The 11,995-nt window shown below is 39.8% G+C and overlaps 1 protein-coding gene across 1 annotated transcript; it reads right to left on the bottom strand.

The window, feature by feature from the left end:
* Positions 1 to 5,209: 5,209 nt before the first annotated feature.
* Positions 5,210 to 11,604, bottom strand: BRME1 (break repair meiotic recombinase recruitment factor 1). Its single transcript, XM_042453673.1, has 4 exons — positions 9,896 to 11,604; positions 7,999 to 8,123; positions 6,480 to 6,572; positions 5,210 to 5,478 (listed from the first exon to the last, which is right to left on the bottom strand). The coding sequence occupies exons 1-4, from the start codon at positions 11,597 to 11,599 to the stop codon at positions 5,337 to 5,339; spliced, it is 2,064 nt and encodes a 687-aa protein (XP_042309607.1). The 5' UTR covers positions 11,600 to 11,604; the 3' UTR covers positions 5,210 to 5,336.
* Between the last annotated feature and the right edge of the window lie 391 nt (positions 11,605 to 11,995).

Here is an 11,995-nt window from a genome sequence, read left to right as displayed (position 1 = left end):
TGGGACTCTCTCCCTGGCCCTCCAAAAGGAAGGAAGAGTTGGGTTCTCTCTCTTAAGGTTTGGGTGGTTTTGGAGATGATAAGCCTCCCTTTCCCTAGCCTTCGAAAAACAAAATGATCTTTTCTCTCTCTTAAGGTTTGAAAGCACCATCCTTGGCCTTGCAGTGGCTCTTCTGACCTGTTGGTAAGTCTTTGCGGTGGATACTTTTTACAAGACTTTCTACTTATTGGGGTTGTCTTTCAAGTCGTTTCCAACTTATGGCAGGGTTTTTTGAGGCTGAGAGAGTGTGACTCGCTCAAGGTCTCCTTCAAAGATCAGATCTCTCCACATACTGATTCTACAGACTAACGCAGCTATGCCTTTGAGAGATAAAGCCATGTTAGTAGTCTGTAGCATTGCTATGCAGAGCTCTTGTAGCACCTTTGAGACTCACTGAAAGAAAGAAGTTGGCATCAGGAACTTTCCTAGCAGTAGATCTCTCCAAATGCATCTGATGAAGTAGGCTGAAGTCTATGAAAGCTCCTGCTGCCAACTCTGCAAGATCTCTCCATATTCCACATACCCCTCGAGATCTGACCTTGTGAGCTGCCTTGGTTCACTTTTGGAGAAGAAAGGCAGCTTAGAAGTGAAATAAAATAAATAAGGTCCCCCAGAGTCACAAAGATTCAAACCCAGGTCTCCACAGAGTCGCGGCTTTAATGCCCTACACCACGGTGCCTCTCTACTTGTGTGCCTTCAAGTGGATTCCGATTGATGGAGACCCAAGGTGTTTTTCTGAGGCTGAGAGAGTGTAACTCACCCAGGCTCACCCTGTGAGTTTCCATTGCTGAGCTGAGAGTCAAACCCTGGACTCCAGAGTCCTAATTTTATTCTCAATCCACGACACCATGCTTTCTCTACAGCATTTATGTTTTGTGCCTTTTCTGTGGTGACCCTAAGGCGACCGTGGGGTTTCCTTGGCATGGTTCTTCAGAGGGGGTTTGCCATTGCCATCCTTTGAGGCCGAGAGAGTGTGACTTGCTCAAGTGGTTGAGTGGAGATTCGAACCCCACTCAATAGAGTCCTAGTCCAATGCCGAAACCATTACACCACACTGCTTCTATACTCCTTACAGTCTCCTTATAATTTCAATCTTCAAGAGGCACGGTGGATCCCAGGAGATTGTGGAGGCTATGATTTAGAGAGAGAGAGAGAGAGAGAGAGAGTTTTATTAAGATTTTGTTTGGCTAAATTAGCAACTTTATTTCTTTATAGAGGAAATAACATGATAAGATATCCAAGACTGTAACAATAAGATTTTTAACAATGAATGTAAAGGCCCAACTGAAATTTTAAGTTCACAAAAGGGGAGATATTTGGAGACTGAAGGAGGATTTAATCAGAAAGCAGTCTTTTTCTTTGAGGGGCAATGGCTACATTTTGCCAGACATTGCTAAACCTGATGAGGATCCTAGGAGCCAGCTTGGTGTGTGGTGGTGCCGCCGGTGGCCTTGTGCAAGTCAGTGTTTTAGTTCCAGGGAAAGGTAATGGCAAACCTCCCCTGAACAAATCTTGCCAAAACAAAAAGAAGCTCTGAAATCAGAGTCACTGGCTCAGCTTGAAGACACAAATACTAAATACCACGGTTCCAGTACTTGCTACTTTATGAATCTGGCTGCAACACGCCAACATTTGTGCCAGAATTGTTACTCTGCAAAGGGCAAGACTGTTGATTTTTTCTGGTGCAATAGGTTTAGCACATCCTCCTGCAAACACACACCTAGATTATTCCTAATATGGGGGGGGGGGGGTTCCTAGGAAGGCCACTAAAACCCTCTTTAAAAGACATTTTGCTGCCTGAGGAGAAGAAGGAGAACCCTCTTCCTCAAGTGGAGATGCACACAAATCAGTCCCATCAAAAGTCTACAAAAAGATTTGTACAGTACTGCCTGCTTGCTTGGTGACCTTTACTTTTTCACTGCAAAGTATACTTGTCCTTCCATATTCCCTAGGGTTAGGGGCACAAGACCTCTGTGATTATGGAATAACTGCAAATAACAAAAACACCATGTTTTTACTTGAGAGGACACCTCTCTAGGGATCTCTAGGTCCTCCGGTGCAACTCTGTGGTCAACATCTGCCAAACACTGATCATAGAACTGCCTCACCACAGTGAATGTGGAGGGGCCACTGTATTACATTTGAAAACAGGAGGAGTAGGAGGACTTGGTTGCTTTTTTGACACACTTTAATTGCCAGCAGCCCTAGGTGGCATAGGCAGTGCTGGGCATTGCACACCCACAATATCTGGAAGACAACACAATTGCCAGCCCAATTTTTAAAAAAGAATCCACACAATAATTTTAGCAGCCCTCAAACTCTTCCTTTCAAAATATAGGATGCACAGAGATAGCAAAACCCATGCCCTGAGTCTAGGCATCGTTCATACAGACCCAGCAGTGGGAGAAAGGGGAGTTTGTGAGTGAAAACAATAGTGTATCTTAATTAGAATCATAGAGTTGGAAGAGACCACAAGGGCCATCCTGGTCAAACCCATTCTGCCATGCAGGAACTCACAGTCAAAGCACCCGCAAGAGATGTCCATCCAGCCTCTGTTTAAAGACCTCCAAGGAAAGAGACTCCACTACACTCCGAGGGAGTTTGTTCCACTGTCGAACAGCCCTTACTGTCGGGAAGTTCTTCCTAATGTTGAGGTGGAATCTCTTTTCCTGTAGCTTGCATCCATTGCTCTGGGGCCTGTTCTCTGGAGCAGCAGAAAACAAGCTTGCTCCCTCCTCAAACTAACATCCCTTCAGTTATTTAGTTTTGGAAATCTGGAGGTCACCTCTGGATTTAGCGAAGGTAGTGATTAGTTTCACTTCCCCTTGCTTCCACTGATTGAAATTATTTTTATTATAGACTGCGATTCTACCTGAGATTTAAAAGGAAATTTGTGCAAAATATCTGTACACATCAACTCAAAGGTTAGCTCCCTGAGTTCAATGGAGCGTATAGTGTTTGCAGCCTTATAATTACTTTCTTCTATTGTGTTGAAATGTGTAATAACAACGTTTATTTTAACAAGGAATTAGCAGAAGGTTCCTGAATTCGAGGAGGTTCCTGAGTTGGAAGAGGTTCCTTGAATTAGATTAGCAGGAGGTTCCTCAATTAGATTAGCAAAATTCACAGGCAAGCGGTCGTCACTGCGCTTTCTTTGTTGGTACACAGTCCCAAGAGGTATTTATTCTGACAGTGTGAAGGAACCCATGGCCAACAAGGCCTTACTGACAGCATGCTGTGCAAATTGAGGATGATTCTAAGAACACTTGGGGATTGTGCAGGTGGGACACCAGGTTCCTCAGAAGACACCAATATGAAGGGTTCCTAGAGGGATGGTCTGATCTCATTCAATATCATCATATTCAGCTACTATATTGAGGGCTTCAGAGAAGATTTGTAGTGCAATAGATCTTATCATATGTGAAGTTCAGGGCTCCCATGATTCTGTGTTTCTTTGAAAAGAAATCCTCATACAGGAGGAGAATTCTAGCCTGTACCATAAAATGTCAGTTCCCTAGGTGGAGGGGTCCCTTTTATGGACTATTCAGTCATCTGAGTCCCATTTGGATCCCACTTGAGTCTAATGTACTACAGTCTAGAACAATGGCTTTCAAACTTTGGTCCTCCAGGTGTTTTGGCCAAAGTGACAGGAGCTTCTCGGAGTTGAAGTCCAAAATACTCAGAAGACCCAAGTTTGGGTACAACTGGTCTTAGAAGCAGGCTTACTTTGCTGATATGAATATGAGATCTGAGTTAAACCTGTATGTGAACTAGGAATAATAATTATAATTGTCTTTTAACGAGGAAATAATAAATGTTATTGAAGTTCTGTGTATTTATCGTTTTCTTTATCATCTTCACAGCTGTAACACATCTATCATTCCTCCCGGAGTTTGGGGAGATTCCACTTTTAATAACTCACCCAAATTGACTGATGGCACATAAAAGACACATACCTGAAGGACAAATTTTGTACACATCGCATGTGATGCCCTGCAATGAATTCTCTCAGCATTTGCACAACCAATGCACTTCAAACTATTCCTGTTTTTCATCGCTCTTCTTACTTGAATAATGCTACAAATTCTGCCTTATATCCCAAGCCACTAGTCCAAGTCCTACTGTATTTTCATTGTTTACTGTTATTTTAATGCATATTTGTTTTACTAACGTTTTTCTTGGCCATCTTTGTTGGTTTTTACTATGGTCAATGTTATTTATTTGTTATATGGTTGTTGTCATTGTTATTTATTTGGTTAATATTCTTTGTTGTATAAGTTAATTTTTGTTATTATATAAATACAAATACAGACTATTTTTTTCTTTTATAATTGGCGTTGTGTAGTTGTTTTTTATGAAGACACTGCCAGAAATTTAAAAGTGAGTCTTATCTGAGGCATTTTTATTGGTCAAGAAATCTAGTGTGGATTACGAAATGTCCAAAAAACCTGCAAAAATCATCCAGTTTGACACTACTTTCACTGGCCTGGCTCAATGCTAGGGAATTCTGGGAACTGTAGTTCTGCGAGACCTTTAGCCTTCTCTGACAGACAGCTGTGGTGCAACAATAAACTACAATTCCCAGGATTCCCTAGCACTGAGCAAAGGCAGTTAAAGAAGTCTCAAACTGGATTATTTCTGCAGTGTGTTTTGGACCTAATATTCAAATACAGCATTTTGAGTCCCAAACCTTTTTCATATATAAACAAAATAATTAAACTCGTACAGTGGGCCCTTGATACCTGCTGGAGTTTGGTTACAGGACCACCCCCATGGATACCAAAATCAATCCATGGATGCAGAAACTGTGGATGTAGAAGGTCAAATTTACTCTGTAAAGGAACACCAGATTTCAATATCACAGTGAAACTGGCTATAAAACAGGATTTTTGTTTTTCCAGTTTGTATTCCAATTTGGCCCAATGGAGGAAAACTGTAAGTAGATACATCGACATATAGGTCAACGCTCCACTCCTGTGGGCTCCAGACTGCACTTTCCCTATCCCTCATTTAAATGTTAGAGATGTGCAATTCAGAGGGAAGGATAATAGATGATAGCAACCATCCAGAGTTATACATTGAGGCCCAAACCTCATTTATAACTTCCCTACATTGTGGTGGTGATCAGCAGAAGAGTAAGGCAAAGGTGATAATTTTACTTTTTAATAAGTCATTTTATTCTGCAGCAGTGGTCTCTTTCAATGCAAATATGTGTCACAACCACCCTGCTAGACAAAGCTGAAGAAAATGGCATTAGTGAGTGAATAAATTTTAAAGTAAACAATAATATTCACAAGCTATAGCTCTCTCTTTTTTCTCAGTAGACTCGGTGTACTTGTCATATTGTTGTGAGGCAGAAGCTTGCCAGATTGTCTGTTTCTCCGGAACTTCAATCTCTTGAAGGAGTCCAAATCCCTGTGCATACTCATAGTCAGCCGACTGGAAAGAAATAACAGTTGTTACCCAATAAATAGTGGGGTGTTCGTTCACATGAAAATTCTTCCTTAACATCCTGTCACCTCCCAATAAGCAGGTTCTGACAAAAGCTTTCTGGTCAAAAATGAAGACAAGTAAATGAATAATTAGGAGGTTTCCATCTCACTACTTCAGATGTTTTGTATACCACTTAGCGGCTAAATCTTTGCACTATTAGGAATATCTTTTCCCACCGCCCCAGAGCCAGGAAAAGTTGCACTTTATCATCCTATCTAATTAATACACTAAAAACACCATGCAGAAAGCTGGCTTAGATTTGGACAAAGGAAGCGAGATACGCAGATGACACCATACTATTAGCAAAAAATAGCAAAGGCTTGGAATACTGAAGAAATGCAAGGAAGGAAGTGCAAAGGTAGGGTTACTATCTGTTTGTTTTTACTGGTATGATTGTACATACAAAGTTAAATAAAAGAATTGTTTCACCATAGACATTTATTTTCGGGCCATTAATATTTGTTTCATTTCATGATTATTACTGAAAATAATTTTGTTGTAGAGAGGAAGTGGGGTGTTAAAACATGGTCTGCATCAGGCATCAAATATACTGGGTATGCAACTAGTACTGTAAACCCAATTGTCTTTACTAAATTTAATTTCATTTGTCATTCAATTGCCTTATGCAAATCTCAAGCATTCCACCAAACAGCATTCAACTTACTATTCCATATTCTGGCCCCTCTCAGGAGCTCCTTTGTATGGTATTCTGTTACCACAACCAATAAATAAACATTTCCAAATACAAGTCCATGGGATCACATGTGTCCACCACTATGTAGTTCTTACCTTTTTACATAGCAATTGGTACTTTCTGGGAGTTTTTGTTCCAGGAATTATTTTGCTTTATAGACGAGCTATGAAATGCTGTGGAAGTGTTTATTCCACATTTAAGACATCATATATTATATGAAGTGTTGCTTACCATACAGAGCCTATATACTTACTTGAGATTAGAGAGCTCTTTAATCAGTCCACAAACAACATCTGTTGCATCCTCTTGCCTGGATGAATCACAAATCCTTTCTGTCACTTGATCCCTGGTTTTTTTAAAATATGAAATAACGGGTATCAGAGCCACAATATATACTTTCCTAAATTTAAACAAATCTTAACTGTGTGTGTCAGCTAGATATAGTGCCTTTAGTTCAAGGAAAGTACAAATATTTAAAGCAAAACAAAATTAACCTTACAAGTGAAACTTGTAACCAAATCTTTGTTGGTCTGGTCAGTTAGCCATGCCCACTGTCCCATCATAATTCACTGCATTCCCTTCTCATCCTTTTTCTGTTCCTTTGTCTAACAATCAATCAACAATCCATAGCCAGCATCAGCCCTTACAGGTGTGTTTTTAAGGTTCTCTTTTTGTACATATATTGGGGATCTCCCATGGCAGCTGATACTCTTGATAATTTTGAAACTTTGAAAATAGAGGGAATGACTGTATGCAATATCTGTTAATTACTGAAACTTTATGGTGACAACCTAAAACAGCATGTTTCCAACACAGCTTTGCTAGCATATACATGCCTGGGATGCCTTGAAATATCAACAATATAATCCCATTAAACATTGTGTTACAACAGTGTTGTTGTATTCAAATTTGTATGAAAACATCTTCCAGATTTACAGAATGTGGCATCAAGTTGATGATACTCTCTTCTGCTGGACATCACTAGCTATTATTCCATCTCATTGATATAGCTGGTGCAGGGTGTCCCTTGTGCCAATGAACATAGCCAAAATGATCAGCTGCTCAATCAAATGATCAGGAAACAAGCACTAGTGCACATAGTACTTTTTTAACTCCACGTATATCAGAGTCTTAGGGCTCAAAAAGACAGGCCAAGATAAAGCTGCTTCGGGTTACTTGGAGGTATGCTGTTTAAATGACACATGCATCTTAAGAGGCCAGAAGCTGCACCAAAGCTGTGCTCCAGTCCTTAGGACTGGAGCGTGGCTTTGGCATGCATGCATCATTTAAACAGTATATCTCCAAAGTGACCTGAAGCAGCTTTATTTTTGCCTGTCTGTTCAGGCCCTTAGATACTGACTTCAAATAAGAGCCCTTCAGATACTACCTTCTCTTTTGTACGTCTTATCTTATTTGTAAAAAATATATATTTCTCCTCATCCCTCCAAATGCTTATTGGCTATCTTATCTTAAAACAGGATATCTTATATATGGTTTATGTAATTTATATAATAGAAGTATTTTTCTATAAATATCTGTTCTATTATACTCCATTCTCCCTCGAAAGAGGCTGACACGTCTTTGAGGGGGGTAGCATAAACGTGTAAATGAAAACAAATAGTTCCAATTAACCTGGTATTCTAGGTGTACATGTGTGTGCAGAATATATACTGTATACAATCATTCAATACTTTTCCTTTCATACTAATGTGGACCAGATTAGACTATGTGAAGTGCAAAATAAAAAGCTTCAAACTAGGAAATCCACCTACTTGACATTGTTTGGATTGGTTTTGTGAGGAGCTGGGGCTGGTGTTTTGGTTCCACTTTGTTCTTCTGCTGAAAACATATCACTTTTATTCTTGGAATGTTTATGTGGATCATCTAGAATGGATGCCTGATGGGAGAAAAATTCTGTATGTGAAATATACTGTGAAAGCTTTATTCAGTTAATTCTGCTACAGAAATCTACATTCCCAGTAAAAGAACATGATATAAAAATAAATCCAGAGCAACAATGTAGTAATTAATAACATCATGGTAATTTTAAACATAGATGATTTCATACCTCCAAAGTTTTACAGATAAAACTGGGACATGGATGGCCAAGCACCACCAGAGTATGGTCAACATAGCAAAATGGGCCTGAACAGACAGGCCAAAATAAAACTGCTTTGGGTCACTTTGGAGGTACAGTATGCTGTTTAAATGACACACACATCTTAAGAGGCCAGAAGCTGTTCCAAAGCTGCAGTCCAGTCCTCAGAGCTGAAATGTGGCTTTGGCACAGCTTCTGGCCTCTTAGGATGCATGCAGCATTTAAATAGCATACCTTCAAAGTGTCTCGGAAGTAGCTTTATTTTGGTTTGTCTGTTCGGGCCCAATGAGAAATTATATGCAAAGTAGGAAGGCTGCAGCAGTTTGCTTTTGCCTGAGCCTACTGGTAAACACAAGATTCTACCATTGCTCCTCTCTCCCGCTTGCTGAGTTAAATTAATGCAAATTAGTTTTGCACTTTGAACTAATTTGGCAAAAATTGAAATAAGCTGAGGACAAAATGGGAAAGTAAGAGGAGGAGAGAGAAACCAGGACGTTTTAAAAGCAGTTGAAAAATAAAGCAGTTGAAAAAGTAGGACAATAGAGGATTAATCTGGACTTTCCCTGTCAAATTTGGACAGTTGGAAGGCATGGGATTTCATAATTTTGATATAGAGAGAGCCCTGATTCTTATTGTTAGTTTCTGTTAGAGAGACCCATGGAATCCATAGAACTTACTGTATGTTAAGTGTTTACAAGTCATTGATTCAATATGTCTGTTCTAGTAGGGACTAACAACAGGCATTAGGCCATATGCTCCAGCTAAATGTTAGGTTGAACAGTCAAAGAGACAAATCTCTATTTGTAAGCTTCACTCTGCCTGTTTCTTTCCTCATTCCTGTCACCAGTGTTTCTGCCACTGTCTTTGCTGTCCATTCTCTGCCAAACATTTTGGAGGAGGGGAACTATAAACAAGTAACAAATATTTTTTTAACATCATGATTCTCCTACTTTAGTTTGTAAAAAAATAGATGAGTGGTGAGTGCTGTTTGGTAAGAGAATGAAGGCATGTACCTCAGTGTCACTGAGAAAATTAAAAGGAAGTAAGAAAAAAAAGAGGAAAACAGAAAAGATGAGGATATAGGCTGAAAGTTGCTGAAAAGGGGGTGGTGATGAGCAAGAAGCTTGGTTATATACTGTACTGAAAAGCCAGGGAGATTGCCTCAAGGTAGCCAGACTTTCCTTAGAAGGTGGGGGCTTTACATTATTAATTAGTTCCTTTCACAAAACAACAACTAGGTATGAAGAATACAGGTTCTAGCCTAGCCTTCTTCCTAAGATATTGGTTTTCAATTTACTGCCCTTTTGAAATATAGAAGGACTCTTCCATCAATCAAGTCCTGCCTAAAGTGTACAGCCCTGACATGGGGTTATCACCACATCTAATTTTTGTAAAGAAATGTATAAACCTCTGGGGGCAAGTCTAAACCACTGGATCCGGTATGAAGGTTCCTGGCCATTTTGTTATCTCTTACTACTGTACTGCAGTTTTAAGACTGTTTTACAGTAAATTATATATAGAAAAGTAGAACATAACTCTCCTAATGTAGACATCATTAGTAGCAAAATTACCTTATGGGGTGGATATTCAAGGCTGTGACTTTCAAAAATGCCCTGTAACTGGCTGTCAGGCAGAAATTCCACATCTAGAGAACGAGAATCTGTGTATGAAGTAGATGCTTGGCCCACAGTGTCAAGATCACTGGGAGCACATCCACCTGCCCTTGATGTGAGGTGACTGCTTTGGGCTTCTGGATCAGCATTTGTTTCTCTACCAGAATCATCCACTCTCTCCAGTACTGGAAGAGCCTCTGCAGAGGAAAAGCCACTTTGTACAGTTATGAGCATGCTTTTGTTTTCCACACATGTTACTATTTCTTGTTTTCTATTGATATGGATGTCAGTGGAAAAATGAGCGTTTTCCATTGTTGTTTCTTCTGTCTTGGGAATTTTGGTGAAATTCTGTTGGGCAACATCTGTATTTGATATTGATTCCATGATTTTATTGGGTATCAAATTACACGCAGCAGTTTTTGATTGATTTATATTAGATAGCAAATTCTCACAGCTCTTTTCTTTTTCTTCTTCGGTCAGCAGGACTTCAGCTTTTGGGTCAGGTGAGACAGTGGTGCTCTTTGCTGGTGATGCTTTCATTCCAGCTTCGCTTTCAATCATCTGCCTCTCTTCATTGCTAGTAATATCTTGCACAGAGAATCTTCTGCTGTCAGATATAATATCCCCTTCTGGTTGCAGGATCCGTTCACATTTTGGTTCTCCTTCCTTTTCCAAATAAATGTTCACAGGCTGAATTTCTGGCGAATCTTTCCAAATAATATCTTGTTCTTTGGTGCTGTTTTGCTCTGCCACAAATGTATCTATCTGATGAGGGCTGCTGTCTTTCCTAGTTTTATCTGCATCACTTTGTTCTATGGGTTTGCCACACATCCACAGACTGGACTGATCTGTGGCTTTTTCTCCAGTTAGGGAGCTACATCTAGTGGCTCCAGGTTCAGAAATGTTGGTAGTGCTGCAAATGTTTTCTTCTTTTTCAGTTTTCCCAGTTGGGAAATGAGGGCACTGGTCTCCTTCCCTGGCATCAGAATTCCCCTGCGCATCTTCATTATTTGTACATATACAGTTGCTCTGTTCTCCAAGTGGAGAAACTGATAAATTTGTCATTAGTGGGAGCAGAGTTATGCTGTCCCCTTTGGAGGCCATGCTTTCAACAAGATCTTCTTTCCTCCTTTCACTTTTTGCTCTTGCTTCTTTGATATCACCTGTGATATCTTGGGTGGCTGTATTTTGCTCCATATCTATGTTCAAACTACTCAGATGTTTTTCTTCATTTGGAGTGTCTTCGGTATGGTCAGTCATCCCTTTTTTGGCACATGTAATGCCACTGTTCTCAACAAATGGACATTTAAATAATTCTAAAGAGAGTTCTCTCTTTTCTGAGCCATTCACACCGTTGTTGTCTGTTATACATGTGACATGTTTCTCAGGCATTTCCTTTTCACAAATGCTTACTTGTAAACTGGTTTCTGTTTCTATTGTTTCATGAGAACTAACTAACTCTGGGTTGACATCATCACTGTTTAACTTTGTAATATTGTCCTGATCTTGCATTTTAACATTCACTTCCTCACAACAAGTTATCATTTGATCTTTGGCTTCTTCCACCTTTGTTGCCAAAAAATCTATCAGTTGTAGCGATTCAGAAGAAGTAACGGTATCCTGGACATCCTTATTTGCTGTATCAGGTACATTTCTATCCATATGTTGAACCTTAAGAAGCAGTGAAAATATATTTGAACAGCACAAATAGCACAAATGTGTAGCATTTTCTAAACACAGTTGACCCTCCACATTTGTGGCTTTGACTTTTTGCAGATTTGATTATTTGGGGTTTTGAGTAATATGTTCTCTCTAGGAATCTCTCGTTTTCCAGAGCAACTCTGCCAGAGATTGACCACAGAGTTGTGCTGGAGAACCTAGAAGTTCCTGGAGAAAACACTTCTCTAGGCATTTGTAGGTCCTCCAGCATGATTCTATGATCACCTTTTGGCAGGTGTTGATCACAGAGTTGTATTGGAGGACCTGGAGATTCCTAGAGAGGTGTTCGCTCAGGTAAAAATAATAGAGGTTTTTTATTTGTGATTTTTCCACATTCCT

The sequence above is a fragment of the Sceloporus undulatus genome, chromosome 2 (genome assembly GCF_019175285.1).
Source record: "Sceloporus undulatus isolate JIND9_A2432 ecotype Alabama chromosome 2, SceUnd_v1.1, whole genome shotgun sequence".
Taxonomy (NCBI): Eukaryota; Metazoa; Chordata; class Lepidosauria; order Squamata; family Phrynosomatidae; genus Sceloporus; species Sceloporus undulatus.
The sequence above is the reverse complement of the archived record's forward strand: the minus strand, read 5'-3'. Positions and strand labels throughout refer to the sequence as shown.

Excerpts from the sequence above, each read along its gene's own strand:
- BRME1 (XM_042453673.1), bottom strand. The coding sequence starts at position 11,599 with ATGGATAGAAATGTACCTGATACAGCAAATAAGGATGTCCAGGATACC. Across the intron at positions 8,124-9,895 it reads TTGAATATCCACCCCATAAG|GCATCCATTCTAGATGATCC; the intron begins GTAATTTTGCTA and ends TTCTCCCATCAG. Across the intron at positions 5,479-6,479 it reads AAAGAGCTCTCTAATCTCAA|TCGGCTGACTATGAGTATGC; the intron begins GTAAGTATATAG and ends ATTTCTTTCCAG.